We start from the raw sequence: 24,228 nt of genomic DNA on the forward strand, positions 1-24,228 counted from the left end.
CAGATGCGTTTCATCAGCAAGCATCTTCCGTGGATGTGGATAACGGACAAACCCTGATGGGCATATTTCTTTTAAATGTTTATTTAGAAAGACCTTCTCTGCAAGTCTGGCTTGAATGCCATATTTTAAAACAGATGATTTCTGCCCAAAGACCATGGGCTTTTGAGCTCCTCATGGGGAAAAGGCAGTGTTTATACTAAAGCTTAAAAATCGGTGTTTAAAGAAAAACAGCCTGGAAGATAGGTAGGGTCGGTTATTTTCGGGGCCCAATGCCTGAGCCCCAGAGCAGACGCTTTCCCAAAGCTTCTTCCTCCTTCCCTCTTGCTTGTTCCGAGAACTGGGTCCAGTATCTGTACTCTGAATACCAGTCACAGGGTTCACACTCTTAGAATGGAAGAGTTGAAAGTGACAAATTCCACTTGTCCAAACTTCTCACATTATAGAGGAAGAAATGAAAACCAGGAATGTGAGGGACTTTAAGGGCAGAAGCATACCTTAACCACTCCCCACCCCCATTTCTCAGGGGTCTTTTTCTTGACACCCACTTTCCCTGAGGTCTCCAGTAACTTGTGGCAGAGCTGGGACTAGAATTTGATTCTCTTGACTTTAGTTCAGTGCTTTCCCACCCCCACTTTCCTATAGCTTCATGCTTTCTCCGATGCCTATAGTCCAGGGCATAACTTACTGGCAGGCAGAATTAAACACCAGTGTAACATGATTTTAAAGAGTGCAGGGTGAACTTCCGCCCCCAAAAATCATGCTCACACCAGCCTGTAACTGGTGCTTGACCTTCCACCATTAGAGATTCATTCTCTAGTAACTTGAGCTTAGGAGGCTTTCTTCCAGAATCTCCTTTGGAAACAGAAATCCCTTTGGGAAAGCTAAGTGTTGATAGTTAATAAATGGGAAGGGCTGTTCCTCCGAGAGTTGATACCCACAAGGGGTGGTGGCGGTCTAGAGCGGGGGCCGGGACAGAGAGCTCACATGGGAGGATGCATGTGAGACTGATGTGAAGGTGGGTCCGCTCTTTTGTAGATGTTTGATAAATGCTACTACCTGCCTGGCCAAATACAGAAGACAGACCATGACCCAGGCACGTGGCTGGGAAATCCTCTTCCCAAGGAAACCGAGAGGGAGAGGCAGGGCTGCCCACCCCACATACTATCCAAGAGCAGCCAGCCCAGTGCTTTCTCTGTAACAGGTGCCCTCTCTCCTCTCCCAAGGCTTCACTTACATGGATTGACCGTTATGGGCACTTTTGTCTATGACTCAAGCGGGGAGAAGTGTGTCTTATTATCCTGTGAGTGGAAGATGGGGCAAAAGACCTAGACAACAGAGGGGAGGGGATGTCAGCCGCACTCCACCCTGACACTGGCTTTTGTGCCCTTACAGAGGAATGGAAGAGTTAGGGCCAGAAACTGAAAGGGCGCTTCTCCAGAAGGCTTGGAACTCTGAACACAAGGAGTGGAGGTTGGGGCTCATCTGATTCCGCACAACATCCAGCTCTGGGAGTGCTGGGACGCAGCAGCCCTGGCATAGCCCTCAGCCACCTCATGAGGGACACTGTCAATGCAGGCAACAGCAGGGCTTCTGAAAGCAACCTCGAGGTTATGGAATATTGACTGAGGGCAGCCAGAGGTGAAGAAGACGTGAACCTATGATGTGGTCCTGCAGAGTCTCCTGGAAATCCTTGGTAGCAGGGAGCTTTACAGGGAGAGAAGGGTGGTAAAGGCTTCTGTGTCTCAAGAGGGGCCCAGAAGAGGAACTTTGGACAATTGGTACATGGTGTGACACTAGCTGTCATGGCCTGGTGATACTCGAGCTCCTCTTAGACCCTTGGAAGCTCGCCTGAGATGCTGATGGACAAAAGTGGCCCAGAAGCTCACGGGCCCAAGCTCTTCCCTTCAAATGCAACCAAATTTAGGCTATGATTTTACAGGACTAGAAAGTCTGTGCCAAACTCTGTCTGCAAAAGGATAGTGATGAGAATGGCTTCAGGGACTCTGTTATCCAATCAGGGGAAGGAAGGGAGAGGCCCAATCTTTGCCTTAGCTAACTTGAGATGAAATGAGGCTGAAGGAAAAGGGCAAGATTTGCTCAGAGCCCTCCAGTCACAAACTCTGACTTGAACCTTCCAGGGCTTGTTTTACGGGCCAGGAGGAAAAGGTACAGATGTTCAGTTTAAATTAATCCCAGTGTAGCATGGACTATGCTGCAGGAGATGACTATAGATAGGTTTTTTTTTTTTTTTACTCATTTACATATTTTTATTTGGAAATGTTTATATCAGCACAAGGAAATAATTTTGGAGACACTGGATGTCATTAGTTTATTATAAAAGAGAACTATGGAAATTATTTACATGATGAAAGATTTCAGAACTTCAGTGGAATGGGCAGCTTCATGTTGATGCCATTTCAATAGTGATTTATTTCAGTCTAGGTACTTTCCAAGAATGTCACCATCTCTAAATAGGAAATAATCCTTGTCATCTAGAACTACTTTGGTGCCTCCATACTCTGGCAGAAGAACTTTATCTCCAACTTTCACGCTAACCGGTTGAATCTCTCCACCCTTTCCTTTAGAACCCGATCCAACAGCGACTACTGTTGCTTGCAATACTTTTCCTTGAGATTTTTCTGGAAGCATAATGCCTCCTTTGGTTACAGTTTCAGCAGCACTCCTTTCAACCAGTACTCGGTCAAAGAGTGGAAGAAACTTTCTAAACGCTTGTCCTGCCATGACTCCCTCCGCCTCAGACTCGTACTCTGCTCTAGTCGACTATAGATAGGTTTTTAAAGAGAAGGCGAAAGGAAGAAAAGACAAGACCATCTTTGTAGGTTGGAAAAGAGTTGGGGCACATATGCAAAGTCATTCTAATACCATTCTCCTCCTCCTTCCTCCACCAGCCACTTGCCAAGGTGCTGGATCTTTCCTTCCTTCCTGTGATTAAGCCCACATTTGCTCAGGATGCATTAACTAAGTCCTGATGTCGTTGCATAGCATATCTGGTCTACATGTAAGCTCAGTGTTCTAGAAGTTAAAAAATAAAAAGCTATGTCTTCAACACCTGCAAATATGGTATGCAAGCTGGAGTGACACCACTTAGAGAAGTTACTAAGTGGATGTGACAGAAAGAGCTACAGCGAGAACACAGGCTGACAGGTGTCACTTAAGTGGAGTTGCCCTGACGACAGCCATTGTCAGGTTGACAGAGACTCTGGCCTCTGGGGCTGGGGTGCCCTTTTTACACTTGAATGTGTGCCTGAGAGTTGAACAACACATGCAGTTTTGCTGGGTTGAGCCTGTCACATCCAGCCACACGCCACATGTCATCACTCCCATTTATTGAGGTCCACAATGAGCCTGGTTTTAGGTTAGGAACTTTACAGCAGCCCAGAATAGTAGGTTTTACCAGGCCCATCTCTCTTGGCAAATGGGAATTTTGGAGCTCAGAGAGGTTGAGCAACGAAGATCATAGAGTTAGTTAAATGTCAGAGTCTGGATTTAAGGCCAGGTCTGCGTGGCTCTGAGGTCTGTGCCATTGATGGTGTCAAGGAGACAAGGTTTTGAAGCAGGGTTCCGACCTGCACCTTGCCGTGTGACCTGGACAAGTTCAGTAACCTTTCTGAGCCATCCTTCCCTGATCTGCAAAGTGGGGGTAACCATGTAACTAACGCCTGGGGCTGGTGTGGGGATCGGTGGGTGTGCTCCATGGGGAGCACACTTAGCACAGCAGCTGGTCCGCCATGGGTAGATGGCCAGTGGTCACTCTCCTGATGACACCAGGCTCCCTCTCCCTTCTGTGAGGCCCTACGTGGAAAGAACCACAGCCCAGGAGACAGCTCTCAGACTTGCCTGCAGAGTTTCCATCCCTGGAGAAGGAAGCTCTTCCCTTTGTAAATGACAGCTGTGTGGGAAATAAATGGATACCTGGAAGATCCAAGAAACGGAAACCACTCTTCTCCTGCTGTGTGATTTTAAAATGTCACTTAACCATTACGGTTTTGTTTTGTTTTTTTTCCTGTGGAATAACTTGAATGGTCCTTAACCCCACTTTATTTAGACTTGAGGTTGAGAGCTACGCTGGGATAAACATGGATTTTTGTTTCTCCGTAGGTGAGTTAGCCACAGAATAGATTGTGCCTGGTAAGATGAGGACTCTGGCTGGCTTCCCCAGCAACCTGGCCCCCTGCTTTAGGGACTATGGTCTGTCGCCATCACTGTGTATGTCTGAGCAGCACGTTAATTTGAATATATTTTGTAGTCAAGAATCGGCAGGTAGAAATTTTATTTGTATGTAAAATACATAATACATACAATGAGTCAAAGAGCAATTTTTTTCCGATAATCTGCTGATGTGTGCGATTCATGTATTGACATGGATCGTTGAGAGATATGGGGTTATGCTGACTTACAGCCCAGTAGCTTGTAATGCTGAGAAATTCATTGATGTCCCCATCAAGCTCTGCCTCCTGACAAGTGATGAGGAAATCAAGCGATGCCTACCTATAATGGCTGCTTGGTTACTACTTTTGAGGCTGCTGGAGTCCAATGGGGCTCTTAAAAAATGGCACCTCTTTTGACCTGTGGAAAAGCCAAACTAGAGCCCAGTGCTGGAGTGAACACAGTAATTAACGTTACTTACAGGCCTCCTTTGTAAACCCCTGACCTGATGGCAGGCTAACTTCCCTTCCCATCAGTTTTACAGTGGGAGGGACAGGGCGTTCTGCTCTTCAGCCTTTGTTTTGGCCATCAGAGTTGAATTTTGGTTTGAGACGCCTCTGACCAGTCTTCGCTATCATTTGGAGGTGGTTAGCATCGTAATCCACACCATGAATGAAACGGCAAACAGAAGGAGGATGTAGGGTTTTTCTCAGGCAAATCCCTTAAAGAGGAGGCAACAGGCCCGGAAAGGTTCAGTGACTTTCCTAAGGCCACCCGGCTGCTGAAAGACAGACCTGGGACTAGTAGTGCACAGGCACGCTGACCCCTGCCGCCACGCTCTTTCTCCTTATTACTCTGTGTCTCTGTCTCCTACGGTTAGATACGGTCTTTTAGGAAGAGCTGAAGAAAAGGAAACTCACCTGTGTTAACAACACTATGTCCCAGGAACTGTGCCAGGTGCTTCATCTGCATTGGCTCATTTTATCCTCACAACCCCTTAGCCAGGCAGTGATCACCGTTAAGCTGTTTGTACACAGATGGAGAGGTTAACTTACTGTTCTGTAAGACCACAAAGTTCTTTCTGCTAGGCTCTGTTAAATGCCTCCTTCATCTCACTTACCTCCTCCCTCAGCCTCCCTCACACTTTGAAGCACCCTTTGATAGGCTCCATTGGGAGGTTTTAAATGGCAAGGCTTCCTTGGGTTGAGGGCAATGGGTAGGTCATTTGTTACAGGCAAGTCTGAATACAGAAAATGTTGGTCTGAAAGAGAGTCAAACAAGGCCTTCTGGGGAGTGGGGAGTGTGGTTTTTGAGGGAGTGGACTTCTACTAGGCACTGGTATGGCAGGGGTGGCAGGCTGCTGTCAATCCAGGCTCTCCTGCAGGCACAGCCTCTGGAAGGAAAGGAAACAGAGGGTGCATCTCAGGCCTGAGTATCCTTTGTGGTAGTTCTACCCAGGAGACAGGTAACTGATGCCAATTAAGAAAATCTTGGGCCAGGTGCGGTGGCTCAAGCCTGTAATCCCAGCACTTTGGGAGGCCGAGACGGGCAGATCACGAGGTCAGGAGATCGAGACCACCCTGGCTAACACGGTGAAACCCCGTCTCTACTAAAAAATACAAAACACTAGCCAGGCGAGGTGGCGGGCGCCTGTAGTCCCAGCTACTCGGGAGGCTGAGGCAGGAGAATGACGTGAACCCGGGAGGCGGAGCTTGCAGTGAGCTGAGATCCGGCCACTGCACTCCAGCCCGGATGACAGAGCGAGACTCCGTCTCAAAAAAAAAAAAAAAAAAAGAAAATCTTAAGTTTTTCAGATCACAGTACTTCTTCGTCATTCATGTATTGACATTAAATTCATGCATTAAATCCATGCTCTGTTGTCCTGCAATTGGAAGCGATCTGTTCTCTGTAAAGACCTCTAGGAAAGAATGCCCCAGGTCTCAGCATCTCTCACTAGCCTTTCCCCAGGCATTGGAAGGCTCTTGCTGTAGAAACACATTTAAAACAGGATTACGTCTTTTATTTCATGGATCTTCCTTCTCAAGTGTGTAATCCAGGGCTTTGAATGCAGCAGGTATTTTTGCACTTGATGTAGGGTAGGAAAGGGAAAGAAAATTAGATTTGCCCCTTCCGATTGTTGCAGCTACAGTCTTAGAAATTACAATTTGGTGAGGAACTGGCAATGGATATTAAAGTAATATCACTTCGGGGGAAACCATTATATGAAAATAAAAGCTTCTGTTCATAAGGATATATTTTAAAATCATTTATTAAAATATTGCTTAGAATTTGAAAATTCATCAATAGGTGAATTGTTTGAAAAGTATGGTTTATCCATACAGTGAGATGTTATACGCTTTTAAAAATAACTTGGATCTACATGTAGTAACCTGGAAAGAGGCCCATTATACAGTGTTTAATGAAGAAAGCAAGTTTCTGAGTAATGTATATAACATGATTCCATTTATATACAGCATACACCAACAGCACACACTTTTATATATATATATAACTTAGGTCTTATATATATTTGCATGAGCAAAAAATAGAGAAGAGTACACAGTAAAATGTTAATATTACCTTAAGAGGGTGAAGTTTTAAATGAAAGAAAAATCTAACAAAGTTTAAATTAAAATAAAATCCCCTGAGAAGAAAGGGATCAGAATGGTTACATGGTCCAGAAAGGAAAAGGTGGACTCAATCACAGCTTTGTTTTACCACCTCCACTCATTGTGCATTTTCAGGTCGGGTTGCCCTGACGCACCAGAGATCAGCCCTATCCTAAGGCAGATCACAATGTGTTATGCCACAAGTGATATTGGTAAACAGAGTATTTGGAGAGTCAAGGCTATAAAACTTCTCATCTGTGAAAGTTTCCAAGACATACAAGAACTTTGGTATCTTGATAAAAAGAATGTGTCTCCAGCCACACTTGGAATCTACCAGGCTTCTGGTTGAGGCCCTGTAGCCTCCAGGGTCTCCCTGTCCATATCAATAGATACTGCTTGCAGGACCTACCTGACTATGAGCCATTGATTATAGCTATATTTAACCTATGAGAACCAATGCATAAGACCCCCTGTAGTACCTAAATCTATTATAACGCTTAGTATATCACAGTTAGTCATTTAACCAACTCTTCCCAGAAGATAAGGGTCACCAATGCAGAGATAAGTCTCTTCACCTTTTAGTACAGAATACTTAGCACATGCTTGGCCCACAGTCACATAAGGTTAATAGAAAAAAAATATGTATTAAGTTATTGCACTGGATAGATTGAATGGCTTCCAGTGGCTTTCAGGGATTCTGGAGAGATTTCCCATAAAAAGGTAAGCCTTCGTGAAAGATTTAAAAAGGAGGAAAGGGGTGGAGTGTACAACCTCCACTCAGTAGAAAAAGCTAATTCTGTTGTGGCAGCACAACAGAATCTTTTGGGTCTTTCTCATCCTTAGAGAAAGGTAGGTAAGAAGAGTGTTCAACTTTTTAGAATAAAACAGCAAGGATTGAGCTATAAATGCAGAAGTATTATACTAAGAAAATGCCTCCCAGATATTGTTAAAGCAAATAGTATCATATTCAGCACAAAACCACAGTGAATTGATTTAATCAGACATTATCAGAGCAAGGAAGAAATAACATTCTGGTTCTGGCACACACAAAAAAAAATCCCACCTCAAATTGCTTTGCAGGTACTGGTGGCACTCAGCAAGTTGTTCTTTGGAATATTGGGCCTTGGGTTAGGGAGGAATAGGACCACAGAGGCTTTTGTATAGGAGAACGGCCCAGATATGGGGCTGCCTGGAGGTTCAGCCAGGTAGCTGGCTGCTGCAGCCTTGGTGTGGCTCCCATCTGGTGTGGAAGACACTAAGAACACTGCTGGGTTAGCTGCCATGAGATGGTGATGGATCACGGCTGTGGCCTGATTCTTGAGGAGCCATGGATTCACTGCAGTGTGCCATGGCCATATGTGAACCCTGGCCATGTGTGAGGTCCCCTGGGAGGAGGAGGAGAAAACCACATAATACATCTCCCCTTTTAGCAGCAACCACCATTGGAACAAGCTAGAGCCTGAGATTTTCCAGGCAGCATGGTCCGCAGGTTAGGAATGCTGCTTCCTGATTCTAGGGGCCTTTAATTTTGGGCAACAGCAAAAGGAAGGGTTCGTTGGCCCCTAGAGATGAAGTATGGTACAATCTTCACCTTCTGGGGTTCCAGCAAGGGCTCAGAGTTGGCAAGAGACAGAAAAGCAGAGTCCCAACACAAGGCAGGTGGAAACTCAGAGGGCTTGCTCAACCTTCTGGTTCCGGTGTTTGTGGGGCCTCTACATCATCTATGCCCACAATTAATCTGAGCCTTTCCAGTAATAGGAAACTCACTTCTGCAGCATCTCACAAAGCTGGATAACCTTTCTAATTATAACCCTCCCCAAGAGTCTCATCTCAACCACCAACACAGCTTTCCTCCAGTCCAGGCCTCTGAAGAACCTCTGAGTTAGAGATAGACCTCTTTACAGTGTGGGGTTCTTGTTTTGGATCTTCTGTAACTTAGAGATCTTCTTCCTCTGTAGGTCTTTTTGTCAACAGATATTCTTGTCCAGTTGTCCTCCAATCATCACTGTCCCTTAGAATTAGAGACTTAAAGAATCCTGATGGCCAAACCTCACTAAATCGTACTCTCTGGGGGTAGAACCAAAGCACTGGTATTTTTAAAGCTCTCCAGATGATTCCACTGTATAGCCAAGGTTGAGAACCACTGTCTTGCTCCCTGAACCTGGTCAACTTCTTGGGGTTTATGCTATGGAATCAAGTATCCTAGATTTGAATCTTACCTCTACCACTCGGGCAATTTATTGTGTTTTTGTTCTCTCATCTGTTATATGGGGATAATAGTATCTACCTCAAAGAGCTGTTGAACCAGCTACATGAGAACACATGTAGGTCAAGAATAGTCTCTGGCATATAGTCAGTGTTCTATAAAATTTAGTAAGTGTTATATAAAATTTAACTCATGTGCCTAGGACAGGGCCTAGCCAATGTTGACATAATATTTGTGCACTTGCCGTGAGATAGGCATTGTTCTATGCACTTTATTTTTGTTGCGTTGAAGATCTCGTATAAGAAAAATTACGTAAATAAAATGCGTCTTCAGAACCTCTTTACCTGGTAGGGTCTATTGTTTCAAACTACCCATTTAACTCATACCCTAGTGAACTCTCTGAACCCCTTATCATCCCACGTGTTTTCTTGCCTCCCATGAAAATCTCCTTAAGAGTTCTACAGAAGATGTGTACCCTTAAAAGCATCCAACATGACTAAATTAAGAGCTCATCAATGGTCAATTCAATATGTTTTGTTGCCTCTTGTTAAGTCTAGTGCCTATTAATGAGCTAGGCATTTAAGAGATGCCTAGTAAATTGTTTGTGGCATGACTAAACTAATGAACCTGGTAAAAGACTATGCTAATGTATTTTTGCAGAAGAGATGGAGAAAGACTGAATTCACATGAATGGTGGGGATGCTGAGAAAAGGGTTCTACAAAGTACCTACTCTGTGCTAGGCACTTTTCACCATCATAAGAAGTGAATGTTCAGGTCATCTCTTGGTGTATAACAAATCACCCCAAACTTAGTCTCTTAAAGTGATAATTAGCTTGCTTGTGACTTTGATCTTAGGTGATTACATAGCAGGAACTCTCTTTGTTCTAAGACAGCTCGCCAGGGGGCTAGAGTATCCACTTTCAAAACAGTTCCTTCCTGGACTCCAGCCTTTATGGAACCACCCTAGTGGCATAGGCTCCTCACTCCCAGCCCCAGGCTGGCTCTGGGTTGGATGGGTTGGGATAGAAAACTCTTGCCATGAGAATATAGCTCTTCATCTCAGCCTCTCCACTCCCCATTCCAAAGGGAGATGTGTCTGTGCTTGGGGAGAAGCCAAGCAAAGCAAAAGATTTCAACAGCGAAAGGAGGAAACACACCCACTGAGGTTCTCATAGCAACATAATCACGCACAGGCAGCAGCCTATTCCGGTGGGAGCTTGTTTCAGCTCCCCTCCTCCCTGGTTAGTCACAGAAGGGATGCACAAGCAGAAGCAGTGCCGGGTGGGGGCAGAGTGTCGGACTGAAAGTCAGGAGGCTGGGGAGCTGGGTCCTCGGCTTGCTGATGGACCATGGACAAATGTCCTCCTCTGTCCAATCTTGGGGTCCTTATTTGTAAAATGAGAGGATTGGACCACAGAGCGGTGAGAATCCCTTCTTTTCTGATTTCCTTTGATTGCACAAACACCGAGACACTTTTGGTAGGGGATTAGGTGTCTCTCAGAATCTTTTGTCTCTGAGAAGATGCCTAGAGAAAAAGGAATTCAATAGGGTAAAAGTCATCCTCCAGATTCACATCATTTATTTCCCTACCACTCTCTGCACCTTGGCAGGATGTGAACGGGAAGAACGACTGGGTGTTGTCAAGGACTCTGCGCACTCACCCCCAGCTCTAACCCAGGTCTGTGTTCTGAGAAGGGAAAAGGTTAAGGAGGTTAAGGCCATCTTTTTATTCAAGATCTCACACACACACATGCACACACACACAGTCTCATTAACTCAAGCCGCTTGCTACATTTTCATCCTTCTCATTCTTCATCCTCTCCTCTATCCCTCACTTCTCACCTCTACTTAGTGCAATGTATCCTCTCTTTCCCCGAGGACCAGATGATGGAGGCATATTTCGTACTGAGAAAGATTCTAGCCCTTTTCTTCAATGGACTCGGGTTAGTTGAGGACAGTCAGGCTCACACTTCCCAGTTATCAAAGGTGATGATAAAAGCAAATAGGGCATTTGGGAGGGACCTCCCCAAACAAGTACAGAGATGACGTGAAGACAGCCGGGTGCTCAGGCAGCATCTTTTAGGTCTCAGTCCCTGACTTGTAGGCTGAAAGCTTAAAAGTGCAGCTGCTTTAAGGAGTCAGCCTGAGTGTCCTGCTGCAAAGGGAGAGGCAGAGTGGGGTCCCCCGCTTTTGTTCTATCTCCCACTGCCCGACAGATGGCCAGTAAGACAGAGAAAAAGCAGCTCTCAAAGTGAAGACAGGAATGCATTGTATAAAAATTCACACCCCCTGCTGCCGCCTAAACTCCCTTAAAAAAGGATCAAGAGAATCCTGATGGGTGCGTGACATCCTCCCTCTCTCCCATAAAAGGGACTTCAAAATCTGGCGATGGTGGGGGAAGGGTGAGGAGGGAGAAGAGAAATGCGTGGGCAGGGGGCTGCCAGGGAAGACTGGAGTTGGGGGGGCGGCGGGCACTGCAGTCTCGCATTTGACTTTCTCCCACCCTCTTTCCCAAGCCACCCTGGCCGCCACCTTTGCCCCTGCCTCTCAACCTGAAAGGGGCTTGGAGTCCCAAGGGCTTTGGGTACAGAGAATGGAAGAGAAGGATAAAGAATGACACCACACTTACCCCTAGAGTTGAAGGAGTTAAGGACCCTCCCCCATCCAGACACCCACCCTTTCATTCCCCAAACCATAATTCGCCAAGGAAGGATCCAGGAACTGGCAGAGGAGCGGGAGAGCTGGGGTGGGACGGGGTGGGGAGGGTGCGAGTTAACTGTGGCCCGGTCTCGCCCGGAGCTCGCCCTAGGTGGGAGCACGCGCACCGGGTCTGAGAACCTGCAAGAGCCTTGCCCGGCGCCTGCTTTCTCTGGGCCCCCAGCGCGGGCCTGGTCTCCGCTCAAGTTGTGCGCAGCGCCAGGGAGTGGAGGCGGCCAAGACCCTCGGAGACTAGGGGAGGGGGCGGGCCCGGGGGCGCTGGGGGCCCTCGGTCTGCGCCCAGCCGCCGCCTGCTCCACCGAACCTCCTACCCCGCCCCCACTCACCCGGCTCAGCCCCTAGGAGAGACGCGCAGGAAGCGTGTTGCTTCGCCCAGCGGATCGGCAGAAGTTGAGAGGAGTTGGCGGCTGCCTCTGGCCGGCCGGACTTTGCGAGCAGCCTGGAGAGGATCCGCGACCGCCGCCGCCGCCGCGGAGCCTTCAGGGCGGCTTCCCTCGCGCTTAGCCCGCAGCGCGGGTGGAGAGGGGCGGGGAGGGGGGTCGGGGGCACGAGAAGAACTTGAAACTGTGTGAAGGAATCCGGAGCAGATGAGAAAGGAGGAAAATAAAACAAAGTGGAGACTGCAGAACAGACTCCACTGTGGCTGACTGTGCCGGCTGACGCTCCAGCAGAGGGGCTGGGTTGGAATTTTTTCTCCCATTCTCTCGCTCTCTCTTTTAAAGCTACACCAGCTCTCTCTCTTTCTCTACTATCTCTGTATCACCAAATCCTTGCTGGCTCTTATGGGCATGAAACACTCCTCCCGCTGCCTGCTCCTAAGGAGGAAAATGGCGGAGAACGCGGCAGAGAACACCGAGGTAAGGAGGCGAGCGAGCAGGGGCTCTCGGAGACCCCGCCGCCCACCCGGACCACCGCGCCGCCGCCGCCGCCGCTCAGCACCGAGTGCCAAACTTTCCCCAGCTGCATCCCGCTTGCTTCTGCCGGCCTCCGTGTGTGTGTGTGTGTGTGTGTGTGTGTGTGTGTGTGTGTGTGTGCGCGCGCGTGTGTGTGTGTGTGTGTTGGTGGGGGGTGGGGGGGAAGTTCATGTCTCAGGTCCCCTCCCTCTTGAAAATGCAAAACAGTCACTCTCACCCCATCACCCTCTCCTGCCGCCCGCTGCTCCCTTCTCCTGCCCCCAAGTCCCAAACCCTGGGCAGCCGCGCTCCCCTGCCCTCTCCTTTGGGCTCCGTGAGGGCTCCCGGGTCCCGGCTTTGTGCAGAGCTGGGGTGGGTAATCCTGGGGCCAGGTCTGCTCCCTGCAGTGTCTTGACCATCTCCTGCCGCTGCCTCAGCTTTACCCTTCAAGCTCGAGTCGGTCCCCGAGCTCTCCGTCCCCGCAGCAGCGCGGAGAGCTCCCGGCCGCGGGGGCCGAGCCGGCGGGAGGGCTTGAGCACCTCCTACAGACCCTCCGGCCCAGATCTGGGCCAGAGAGAAGTCTGCAATCGTCAGATGTCAGAGCCGCCTCTGGGGCGCTTAACCCGGCAGGGCACACGGGCCGCGGCCACCTTCAGCACCAGGGACAGCGTCCGCCCCTGCCGCAGCCGAGCCTGCGCGGACTGTGGGGGCTGCGCGCCGCCGGCTGCAGTGAGAAACGGGTCTGCAGCCGCCCGTCCCGCAAGGGCTTTTGAGGAGGTCGCTGTAGCTCCGCAAATTGCGTTCTTGGCCCCCGCCTTCGGCGGCCTTTTTCTCTACTCTCCAGCTGGCCCTGAGCCGCAGAGAGCCCTGCTGGGCGTTGTGTCCCAAGACTCGAGGCTGTGATCCCTCGCCTCGCCCTGACCCCGCTGTCATTACAACAACCGGACTATTCCGTAGGCTCTGGGCACCTGTAGTCACGAAGGGGATCAGCGTGGGCAGGCCCCTTACCTTCCTGGAGAAACGGTGCGCCGAGGTGGGGGCGGAGTGGGGCACGTGTGTGAAGATCATCCCTTACTCAGTGGCAGGAAAAAGACACAGAGAGCAAACTCCCGGGCTCTATTAATAGCTGGGTGTCTGGTGGGGCTGCCGCACATTTCACATATGGTTACCCATATGCAGCGGGGGGCGGGGACGGGGGTGTGGCGCGGGGATTGTCCCTCTGTCTTGCCGGAATGCAAAAAGGTAGAGAGACCCTTCCTGGTCTTCTTCCCTTGAGGTCTTAACTCTGCTGCTAAAACCCCTGCCCCACCGCGTAGGCAGCAACGCTTTATCAATCCCCATCCTCTGAGAGACTAGAAGCAGCATGCATCTGGCAATTGTCGGTTTCAAAACAAACACGCTCCGGGACTTGAAAGCAGTGGGGCATTCAGTAGCGAGTGCTGTCTCCTTGAGTTAGGGCAAAGCCTGCATGCCTGCCGTCCCCTCACCACTTCCTCTTCCCCAGCCCCCACCTGAGAGCAGACATTCGGAATGATGTGCAGTGCGAGGCGGCTAGCCTCCCAGAAGAAAGCCATCCTTACCAGTCCCCTCACCCTCCGCGCTCTGATCGCCCACCCGCCGAAAGGGTTTCTAAAAATAGCCCAGGGTTTCAAGGCCGCGCTTCTGTGAAATGTGGAGCGAGCGGGCACGTAGCGGTCTCTGCCAGGTGGCTGGAGCCCTGGAAGCGAGAAGGCGCTTCCTCCCTGCATTTCCACCTCACCCCACGCCCGGCTCATTTTTCTAAAAAAAAGTTTTGGCTGGCCCCTTTGCCTCGTACCCCCGCTGCCACTTGGGGTCTGGGTGCAGACCCCTGCCAGGTTCCGCAGTGTGCAGCGCCGGCTGCTGCGCTCTCCCAACCTCGGCGAGGGTTAAAGGCGTCCGGAGCAGGCAGAGCGCCGCGCGCCAGGCTATTTTTACTTGCTTCCCCCGCCGCTCCGCGCTCCCCCTTCTCAGCAGTTGCACATGCCAGCTCTGCTCAAGGCATCAATGAAAACAGCAGTAGGGGCGGCCGGGCTCCTGCGAACAACAACAAAACAAACAAACAAAAAACCACGTCGCGTGCGGGCCACCAAGGCAGTGCGGGGAGGGACGCACCCAGCTGGGGCTCCTTGGAGGGGTGTGAGCCAGGTTGGCGGATCAGTTCTTAGCAACTTCCCTGCAGAAGGGGTAGAACCCAGACTTGGTCAAACGTGCCTAGCGGAGGCATCCAGGCAGCGTGACAATCACTTGGTTTCCCTCCAGGAACTGGCTGTTTTTGGAATAAGCCAGGACTAGAGCAGCACTTCCAAAAGTGGGGTGTTGTGGGCTTGCCTGCATTTATGGTGGATGAGAGCGGCAGGAGCACGCCTCCATGTGTGTCAGTGGGTGGTGCGGAGCGTGGTAGTGGTCCTAGTTCTGAATTGCACATCTCTTTATCAAGCGCCGGCTCTGTACCAGGAAAGCTAGGTACCCATGAGGACCACCTGGTCCCTGCTCTGGGGGGGCTCAGATGTCCACTCTCATGGACAACTATGATGGATAATCCTGTAGCCACCTTTTCCTTTTTGTTGTTTATCTCATTCCATCCTCACAACAAACCTGCGAGATAAGCAAAGATTAGTATTCATTTCTTATCCCCATTTTATAGTTGAGGACACCGAGGCTGAGGTCAAGCAGTAGCTGAAAGTCATCTGGTGGGTTAAGTCAGCCCTGAAACACAGATTGCCCCCACTTCTGATTCATTGCTGTTTGCCCTACCCTTGCTATTTCTAACAAGATGCCATGTGTGAATGGGAGTAGATGAGGAGTGGGCGGAGAGGAATACTTTGGAAGGGAGAGATGCAGTGATGGGGGTGGGCAAGGATGGGAGGAGGTATTCGTTCACAAGGTAAAGATACAGAGAGATACTCCAACCATTGGGCAGGAAGGGAGCAAGTGAAGAATAAAACTACTTACATTGTGACCAGAGCCTCCCTCCACAAAGTGAAGTAGCCAGCTAGGGCATGAGAGCATCAACTTCACATGCTTGCTGGGCACTATTGGCAATGGGTGGCCCCGGAGGCACTCTTCAACCACTCTGACCTCAGTTCCCTTCTCTGTTAACTTGAGCTGATTCTCCTCATGGAATAGGGCAGGTATGGGTGTAAGGAAATGCCAGGAGAGCCCCCGGCACATGACAAACACGCAGTAGTGTTAATTGCATGTATGCTTTCTCCTGATCACTCAGCTATGCTTCTCTTCCTCAGCTAAGGGAATCACCATTCTCCTGCCAGCCTCTTCTCCTTCTCCCCTGTTCCTTGGGTGTCATCAGAAACCTCCTCTGTGGCCTTCTGGAATATTTGCAAAGCCTCCAGTCCCACTCTCCTCTTCAGCCCATTGTCAGTGCCCAAGACAGGTCATCTCACCTCTGCCCTCACTAAGGCACTTGCCTCTGAACTGCGGGTCCTCTTCTCAAATCCAGCCTCATAATCCTACCGTACTGGATCAGCTTTTGGAAGCACAAATCTGCTCATGATCAGGCAGCTCTTTAAAAGCTTAGGAAGTTGTCCTATTGCCTACAGGACACTGAATAAAGCCCAGCTTCCTTAGCATGGTGCGCATAGCCCATTAATACCTGCATCATGCAAATCTCGGAAAAGACCTCTGACTGCATACCTGAATGCTTTTGTGCATGCTTTTCCCTCTGCCTGTGCCACTCTTTCCCCCTTCTCTCTGGAAAACAATCTTTTTCAACCTGCAAGACCCAGCTCAAATGTTACCTCCTCTGGGCAGGCTTCCCAGATCTGCCATTTATCCTCTCTCCCCAGGGAGGGTGATTACTCTTTCTTATGTGTTCCTAACGCCTGTCTCTCACTTTTCCTATTGCAAGATAATTGGCTTTTTGTGTGTCTATTTATATGTCTATTAGATAATGCACTTTTTTTTTTTTTTTGAATATCCTGTTCTTAGTACTGGGCCTCACACACAATAAGTAATAAATGTTAATAAATGTTGACTGAATTGATGTTTGTGATTGTAAACAAACTCTTGAGGCTTCTGGGCTTTAGTCACTCATGGCTTTCTGGAAATTGGGATTCCTATCTCCCACCACCCCACCCGTCTGCTGTACTTGTGTTGCTGTGGACTTTTGAAACTCAAAATGGGTAAATATTCTGGGAATCAAGGTGCTGAAGCCAGTCAAATCACGGGTACATTTTGGTTATTCATATACCTATTCAATATTCAGTAATGATTGACTCTTACTATGGAGTAGTCATCTGAATAGCAGATAAATGGATTAATCACAATTCCTAACTATGAACCATGGGGGATAATGGACCCTCCTGAGCTACTGCTTGCTTTACTGATTCTTGGTGAAAGTCTGATGCATGATGCATTATTTATGGTGATGACTCCCTGATTAGGGTTTTATCACCTCAAAGGAGAGCCCCCAGGAGGCAGGAAACAGTTTTAGCAAAGAGTCACTTTGGAGACTGTTTTTTTGTTTGTTTGTTTGTTTGTTTTTTTAATGTTCTGTTGACTTGCTGGCCCAGGGAGAGGGAATAATTACAGGTTGGAAAAAATCCTACAATGTGACAGTGAGATTAGGGGTTGCAGTGAGTTATGGGGATAACTGAGCTGACTTCTGGCATGGTGTATCTTGGTGGTTTTGGCTAATAGATCTTTCTCCTCAGGAAGTTGCTTTCAGCTGAAGAACGTGGTCCCATTATTACAGGGGTCGGGGAATTGAGGAAGAGGAAGAATCAGGCCCAGTTCTTTGAGGATGGTCTTCATCTATGTCTGTTTCTGCAGAGTGTGTACACTAACTAGTAGACTATGGAGACAGACTTCCTCGTTTTCAATCCAGCTCTGGACCTAGTAGATGTGTTGCTACACTGAGGAAGTTGCTTATCGTCTCTGGGCCTTTTAAGATTGCTGTGATGATGAAAAGGGTTAATTCATGCAAAGGAATTAGAACATTGCCTTCTACATGGTGAGTTCTCAATAAGCGTTTATGATTATTATCCTGTTAGCTTTTAGGAGTCTTGCCAAAAAAAGTGCAAACTGAAAGTATTCTCCCACTTTCTCATTTCTGTAGCTGAAATGATCCATAAAGCCCCAGTCCATGTCACTTTTTCCTCCCTCTGCAAACACCGATTTCAGTCCTTAAGTGAGCTCAGGAGAATTAAGAAGATACCCACTTTTTTTTTTTTTGCCTGGCGAATTTGGCTTTTCGGAGAGTCCTAAATTGGCTTTTGGCTGTCAAAGACGGTGAAACACAGCACTCCTGCCTCCAATTCAGGAGTGGGTTTCATTTCCTCTTTGCTAACTGCGATGTGAAGTGATTATCACATACCAGTGTGGAACATGCAAAAATCTGTAAAAACAGTCCTTACACCTTGGAGTCTACTCTGCCAGCAGGGGGAAAATGGGCAGCCTGAAAATATGTGAACAGCCAAGGTAATTGAAAGCAGCCTCTGTGTGTGAGAAGCAAGCAGGTGGTGCTGTTGTGAACTGGCTTAGTCACAAGATAGAGTGAGCACAGCCTAGAAGGGACCTCTGAAAGGTCATTCTGTCCATGCCTCTGTCTCTGAGAACCAAACCCAAGATGCATTGTTGGCCACTCGGTCTCTTGTTCAAAAGCTTCAGAGAAGGGAATTTCCCCAAACTCCTCGAGTGTCTCAGTAGTGGGAAGTTCTCCCTGAAGTCTGAGCTCAAACTCTTCAATTGCAATCTGAGTCACCTTCGTTTATGTTACTCTGAAAAGAGATGAAAACTGGCTGGTTACCTTTCCATTTGGGGTTGTCCCACCCTTTTTACTAGTTTTTGTTCCAATTGATTCCAACCCCTTTTTCTGATATTCTGATATTAGACTTCTAATAGGAATAGCTAAGAGAGGAGTGTTTGAGATTTGCCTCTCCAGTATTATCCAGCCAAAATAGCCACTGGATATTTCACACATCAAATGTCTTTTCTTACTTCACTTGTTATAAGAATTCCCTCAAGCATCACAGTTTTTCCCATATTTGTAATGAGTGGCCCATAAGTAAAGATCTCTTTTTAAAGTGTAATTTTATATTGAGCAAACAGCTTGATGTGCATGTTTTCATAAAGTCATAGAATCTTAAAGCTGGGCGGAAACTCAAATCATTTAATCAGGAGATAGGAACTACTTGTCCAATATCACAGAGCTCTTCTGTGTTGGGGTCGAGACCCTGTGGACTCCTGGGTCTGTGCTCTTTATACCTCCTTTAAACGTAGCATCTCATCTATTGTTTTTATTTTTTGTGCCAACTTTCTGGTATATCCTGATCTGTACTGTCTATAAGACCAGTGTTTCTCTCCATAAGGTCTAGGAATCGTGCATAGTGAGAGCTCTCTCCTTCTTGTAGAACTTAAAATGCTCGCTTAATACATTGCATTGTGTGTAATGCTGTGAATTACATATATCCCCATTGTTGGATTAATAAACCGAAGCACAGAGAGTTACTGTTATTGGCTCAAAATCCCACAGCTGGTAAATGATGAGGCTGGAGCTCAAAATCTGGTTTTCTAATCGCCAAAATGCTTTTTCTCATCCGCTAGGCTGTGAAGGCATAAGAAGAACCAGAGTAGAAACTTAAAATGTGAAGAGAAAGGGTGGAGAAAATAACAGGAGGAAGAATGTGGAATGGTGAATTTGGAAGAAACCTAGAAAGAGACACCAGCCCCACCTTCCTTTTTCCAGGACTTCTTTTCTTGCTTCCACCGCCATCTTGCCATCCTCACTTTCACAGTCTCCAATACTATGCCGTGTGGGTGACAGGGGTCTGACATCATTGTGGCAGGAACAGCCGTCACCTCACTCTCCCTGTGCATCTAAACTATCCCTAGGCCTGGGTTCCTAGCTGGACCCAGTAGACAATGTACTTGTCTAACAAAGTATAGCTCTTTGGAAGCTTGACCCTAGGCCATCAGTCTTAGGTCTGGACTCTCATCCAGCTACTTTACTGGGATAAAATGAATACTGAAGGCTCCGGGACAGGAACTTTGTTTCTTAAAATTTATCTTTGTAGTTTCATCACCTGTGTTACCCTCCCAGGGCTGCTGTAATAAAATAACCACAAACTGGGTGGCTTTAACCCAAGAGAAATGTCTTCTTCCACAGTTCTGGAAGGCAGAAGTCTGAAATCCAGATACCAGCAGCGTTGGTTCCTCTCGAAGTCTTCATGGAGAATCTGTTCCTTGCCTTTCTTCTGGCTTCCCGTGGTGGCCAACGATGCTCAGCATTCCTTGGCTGTAGACACATCATCTGGTCTCTGCCTTCATCTTCACAGGGCATTCTTTCCTGCGTGTGTCTATACATCTTCTTATAAGGACAACAGTCTTGTTGGATTAGGGGCCACTCTAATCCAATATGACTTCATCTTGATAACATCTGCAAAGACCCTATTTTAAATGAGGTCACAGTCACAGGTACTGGGGGTTTAGGACTTCAATGCATCTTTTTGGATGACACAATTCAACTCATGACGTTACCCAGCACAGTGCCTGCCATATAGCAAATGGCTGATGAATGGCCTCAGAAGAGTTGCAAAGTCCGAGAAAGTGATCTCTCTCCCTTATGCCTTTCCTGCTTCTCATTGAGCTGCACACGGTACCCACTGGCTTCCCAGGGTCTTTATCATGGCTTTTTCCTTGGGCAGTAGCAATCACCATAGCAAGAGTTACCATTTTAACATACATATTAGCGTTGGGTGCCGTGTAAACTTTGTAAACATTGCCTTCTTTCATTTTCTCAACAATATTACAAAGCAGCTCTTATTAATTCTGTTTTGCAATTAAGGAAACGGAAATTTTCAGAGTTTAATTATCCTGATGAACATTACGGAGCCAGTAAGTAGCAGCGCTGGAATGCTCTCTGCTGTTGACATGGCCTCCTTCCTCTCTTTTGTCCACACTCCCAACCCCAAGCTTGTCCTAACCTTTGCTCCACACCAGCTCCGACCCACCTGGAGATTTGGAAGATACACTTCCAGGTGTGGAAACGAGCGTGTAACTGACTGAAGCTTGTGGCTCTGTAATAGGCTCCCTGGGTTAGATCCCCTCATCCTCCCAGCGGTTTTGCTTTGTAGTTGTCAGAGGAATTACTTTAGTGGTAGACTTGGGCACTGATCAGCAACGTATTTGAAGGGCTATTCTGGAGGGTACGAAGGACAATGAATAAGCCGTGTAGGCCACCGACTTCTCAGCCTGCAGCAGTTTTGTGTGGGGGTTAATTGTGTAGGCTCTGGGGTTAGCGTGGGGTTACTAGTTGGGTCCAAGCTCAACTCTGCTGCTTCCCAGCTTGTACCACTTACTGCAGTTACCTGTGTGTGGGACTCATCCCCTATGCTACGTATGGGTAATGGTGCATTATCCCATAGGGTTATCGCAGGGACTAAGTGAGTTATTTCACATAAAGCACATGTCTGGCACATGGTAAATACTCGAGAAAGATTAGCTTTATCAGTAATCTGGGCTTACCCAACAGTGTATGAAAGGAGAACAGATAAGTACAGGGCCTTTTTGGTGACATTGTGGAATCGACACTGGGAGGGGTGAGAGCAGAGCAGTTGAGGGAAGGCACCTTTGATTCAGGGAATTCATTCTCGGGTCAGCCAGGTAGAGTCAAGAAAGCAGCTGAAGGCAGGGCTCTTTAGCTTCCCTGCCCAGAGGTCCACTGTGCCATGTGAAGGGCCCCAGTTATAGGAGGAACAGGGAGCCTTTGTGACCCACAGGCTGCCTGCCACTCTCCAGGCTCACTCTCAGCTTTGGGATGTAGAACTCAGGTGTTTGTCCACACCTATCAGATGAAAATGAAGCCTGATGGAGTTCCTACAGGTGTGAGGGAATTGGGGTATGGAAGAGAAGTGGTCATGCTCTACGGGAGGCTCCCTGGGGGTAGACAATGCTAACTCAGGCTTCTCTTGGGCTTGACACCCCCTCAAGCCTTGCTCAGTTCCTACATGTTGATTACCGGACTGATTGGTGACTTTCCCCTGCGTTCCTACTGAGGGAAACTGAGGCATGGATACGAGATAGGAGAGAGAGATGCCCAGGCTGACATGACAAATTGGAGGTTTAATTATTGAGTTAAATTTCCTGTCTTCTTGGCACTAAATCCCACAGAATAAAAGCTGTGTGAGTGGCACAGCTAAGGCCAAATGGGGCTAATGCCACTATAAAGGGAAGGCTGTTAACAAATTCCTCAATTAGGGCCCCATTTGTCACTTTATTGTGAAAGACCATCTCTTGTTAGCTAAAGTAAAGTGGTGGCCTTTCAAGCCTGGGTCTCCCAGTAAATGAAAGACTCTAATTCCCATAGTCACATTAAATTCAAGGATTTCATCTCTCTCTGACAAGCAGTTATGACAGTAATTCTCTGGGGAGGCTCAGTCAAAGAATTCCACAAACGATTATAGCCCATCAGAAGTGTAGATAGGGCCCTAATTAAGGCATGTTCTCTATTAACATGCATTAGTTCAGTTTTTGCCCACAGGTACATAGTAGAAAATTGATGACTACTCTTATTGAATGAGTCAGGAAAATAAACCTGTATATAGCACATGCTATTCCTTTTGTAAGAATTCTTTTTCTTCTCCTTTTTTTTTTTTTGAGATGGAGTCTCGCTCTGTCCCCCAGGCTGGAGAGCAGTGGTGCAGCAAGCTCCGCCTCCCGGGTTCACGCCCTTCTCCCGCCTCAGCCTCCCGAGTAGCTGGGACTACAGGCGCTGGCACCTCGCCCGGCTAATTTTTTGTATTTTTGGTAGAGACGGGGTTTCACCGTGTTAGCCAGGATGGTCTCGATCTCCTGACCTCGTGATCCGCCTGCCTCGGCCTCCCAAAGTGCTGGGATTATAGGCGTGAGCCACCGTGCCCGGCCTTTTTTTTTTTTTTTTTTTTTTTTTGACGCGGAGTCTTGCTCTGTGCCCCAGGCTGGAGTGCAGTGGCGCGATCTCGGATCACTGCAACCTCCGCCTCCTGGGTTCATGCGATTCGCCCGCCTCAGCCTGCTGAGTGGCTGGGATTATAGGCGTGTGCCACCACGCCCTGCTAATTTTTGTATTCTTTCCCCTTTTTTCCCAAATTATTATTATTATTATTATTATTATTTTTTTTTTTTTTTTTTTTGAGACGGAGTCTCGCTCTGTGGCCCAGGCTGGAGTGCAGTGGCCGGATCTCAGTTCACTGCAAGCTCCGCCTCCCGGGTTCATGCCATTCTCCTGCCTCAGCCTCCCGAGTAGCTGGGACTACAGGCGCCACCACCTCGCCCGGCTAGTTTTTTTGTATTTTTTAGTAGAGACGGGGTTTCACCGTGGTCTCGATCTCCTGACCTTGTGATCCGCCCGCCTCGGCCTCCCAAAGTGCTGGGATTACAGGCGTGAGCCACCGCGCCCGGCCTTTTCCCAAATTAAAGTTGTTGACCCAGAATGGTGTAGGGGGGAGTTTGGTAGTCAGATCTGATTTTGGATCTCACTTTCATCCCTGTGGGATTGTAAAACCCATTTCATAGGCTGGCCATGAGGATTAAATTTGATAATGGGATACGACATAAAGCTGGCAGATGTCTTCTTCTTTTTCCTACTGTTACAACTTTTAAGATTTTTTTTTCTGCCCAGTTGTTGTTTCACTTTTAGGAGAAAATTTATAGTTCAAAATGGGAATAGTCAACTCTGATGTTCGCTGAAAGTAGATACAAATGACCTATTCCAGACAGACTGCAGGGTGTCGCGATGTTTCTATGTGAGGATGTGTACACGCTTCTGAGTCAGTAGGTCCGTCATGCAGGAGAACATGCTCATCCACAAACACACATGTCCTGTGTGATTTGTAGTTCATAATATGTGAGACATGAGGTACAAATTTAATTACTGGCCTGGAGCTTCTGAGCTACACGCAGGGTCTGACATGTCAATGCGGGAGAGCGTGTTTCCTGTGAGAAACATGTTAAGGTGAGGCCGGGCGTGGGAATAGTTGAGGGAGAGTCTTGTAAAGACAGATCCGAGTTTTAGGGTCAGAGACGTTACGCAGCCTTGACTTTGCAGCTGATGTGCTTCGTTGATTCTGTGATTGTGGTGCTGTGGGCTTGTTCCGGGCAGGGTTGTGGTTGCCTTCTCTGCGTGCTGTCTCCAGGTGACCCCATCCGCTCTCTCAGCATCATGACCAGTTTCCATCCTCAGACTGCAGCCCACATCTCTCTTCTGAGATTGGCGTGGCGTATCCGCCTGCCTGCAGGACGTCTTCACTGAGATGTCATAGGCACCTCAGGTTCACTGGGTTGCCTCCGGAGTCCTGCCCTCTTCCCAGCTCCTGCCGTTCTCACTTTTCTTAGTAATAAGTCACCAAAATCACAAGCCTGGACTCTGCTGTCTCCTTTCTCCACAACAAGACCTGGAGATTCTACATCTGAAATGTTTCTCCTCTTTGTGCTGAATCTGTCCTCCACATTCCAGGCCCACTGTGGCCGTCCCTGTTCGTGTCTCTTCACCCCTGAGCTGGATCTCTGCAGTGATCTTCTGGATGTTCTCTGTGCACCCTCCCTTTACTTGCTTGGTTCCCCTCTCACAGCAGCGTGAGTGCGCATTCTAGAATAGAAACCCGATAATGCTTCTCCCTT

The 24,228-nt window shown here is 48.1% G+C and overlaps 2 protein-coding genes and 1 long non-coding RNA gene across 5 annotated transcripts in view; 1 reads left to right on the forward strand and 2 right to left on the reverse strand.

Annotated features, from left to right (window-relative positions):
• The window catches only part of PRMT8 (protein arginine methyltransferase 8), a 177,979-nt gene that overhangs the window by 66,983 nt on the left and 86,768 nt on the right, over positions 1 to 24,228 (forward strand). For 2 of the 3 annotated variants that reach the window (XM_005569836.4, XM_074006109.1), the window contains exon 1: positions 12,067 to 12,558. The exons of the other annotated variant lie outside the window; for it this stretch is intronic. In XM_005569836.4, the coding sequence (XP_005569893.1) occupies positions 12,484 to 12,558 (75 nt within the window). In that variant the 5' untranslated portion in view covers positions 12,067 to 12,483. Of the gene's footprint in view, positions 1 to 12,066; positions 12,559 to 24,228 lie in introns of those variants that run through there. 3 annotated transcript variants of the gene reach the window in all.
• On the reverse strand, positions 2,237 to 2,775 carry LOC135966135 (10 kDa heat shock protein, mitochondrial). The gene has a single exon (XM_065523584.2). The coding sequence runs from the start codon at positions 2,740 to 2,742 to the stop codon at positions 2,434 to 2,436; it is 309 nt and encodes a 102-aa protein (XP_065379656.1). The 5' UTR covers positions 2,743 to 2,775; the 3' UTR covers positions 2,237 to 2,433.
• LOC107126626 (uncharacterized) lies at positions 6,419 to 15,701 on the reverse strand. The gene is made up of 3 exons (XR_001483226.4): positions 15,568 to 15,701; positions 12,028 to 14,649; positions 6,419 to 10,508 (listed from the first exon to the last, which is right to left on the reverse strand). It is a non-coding gene; the product is annotated as an uncharacterized lncRNA (long non-coding RNA).

Source organism: Macaca fascicularis, chromosome 11 (genome assembly GCF_037993035.2).
Source record: "Macaca fascicularis isolate 582-1 chromosome 11, T2T-MFA8v1.1".
Taxonomy (NCBI): Eukaryota; Metazoa; Chordata; class Mammalia; order Primates; family Cercopithecidae; genus Macaca; species Macaca fascicularis.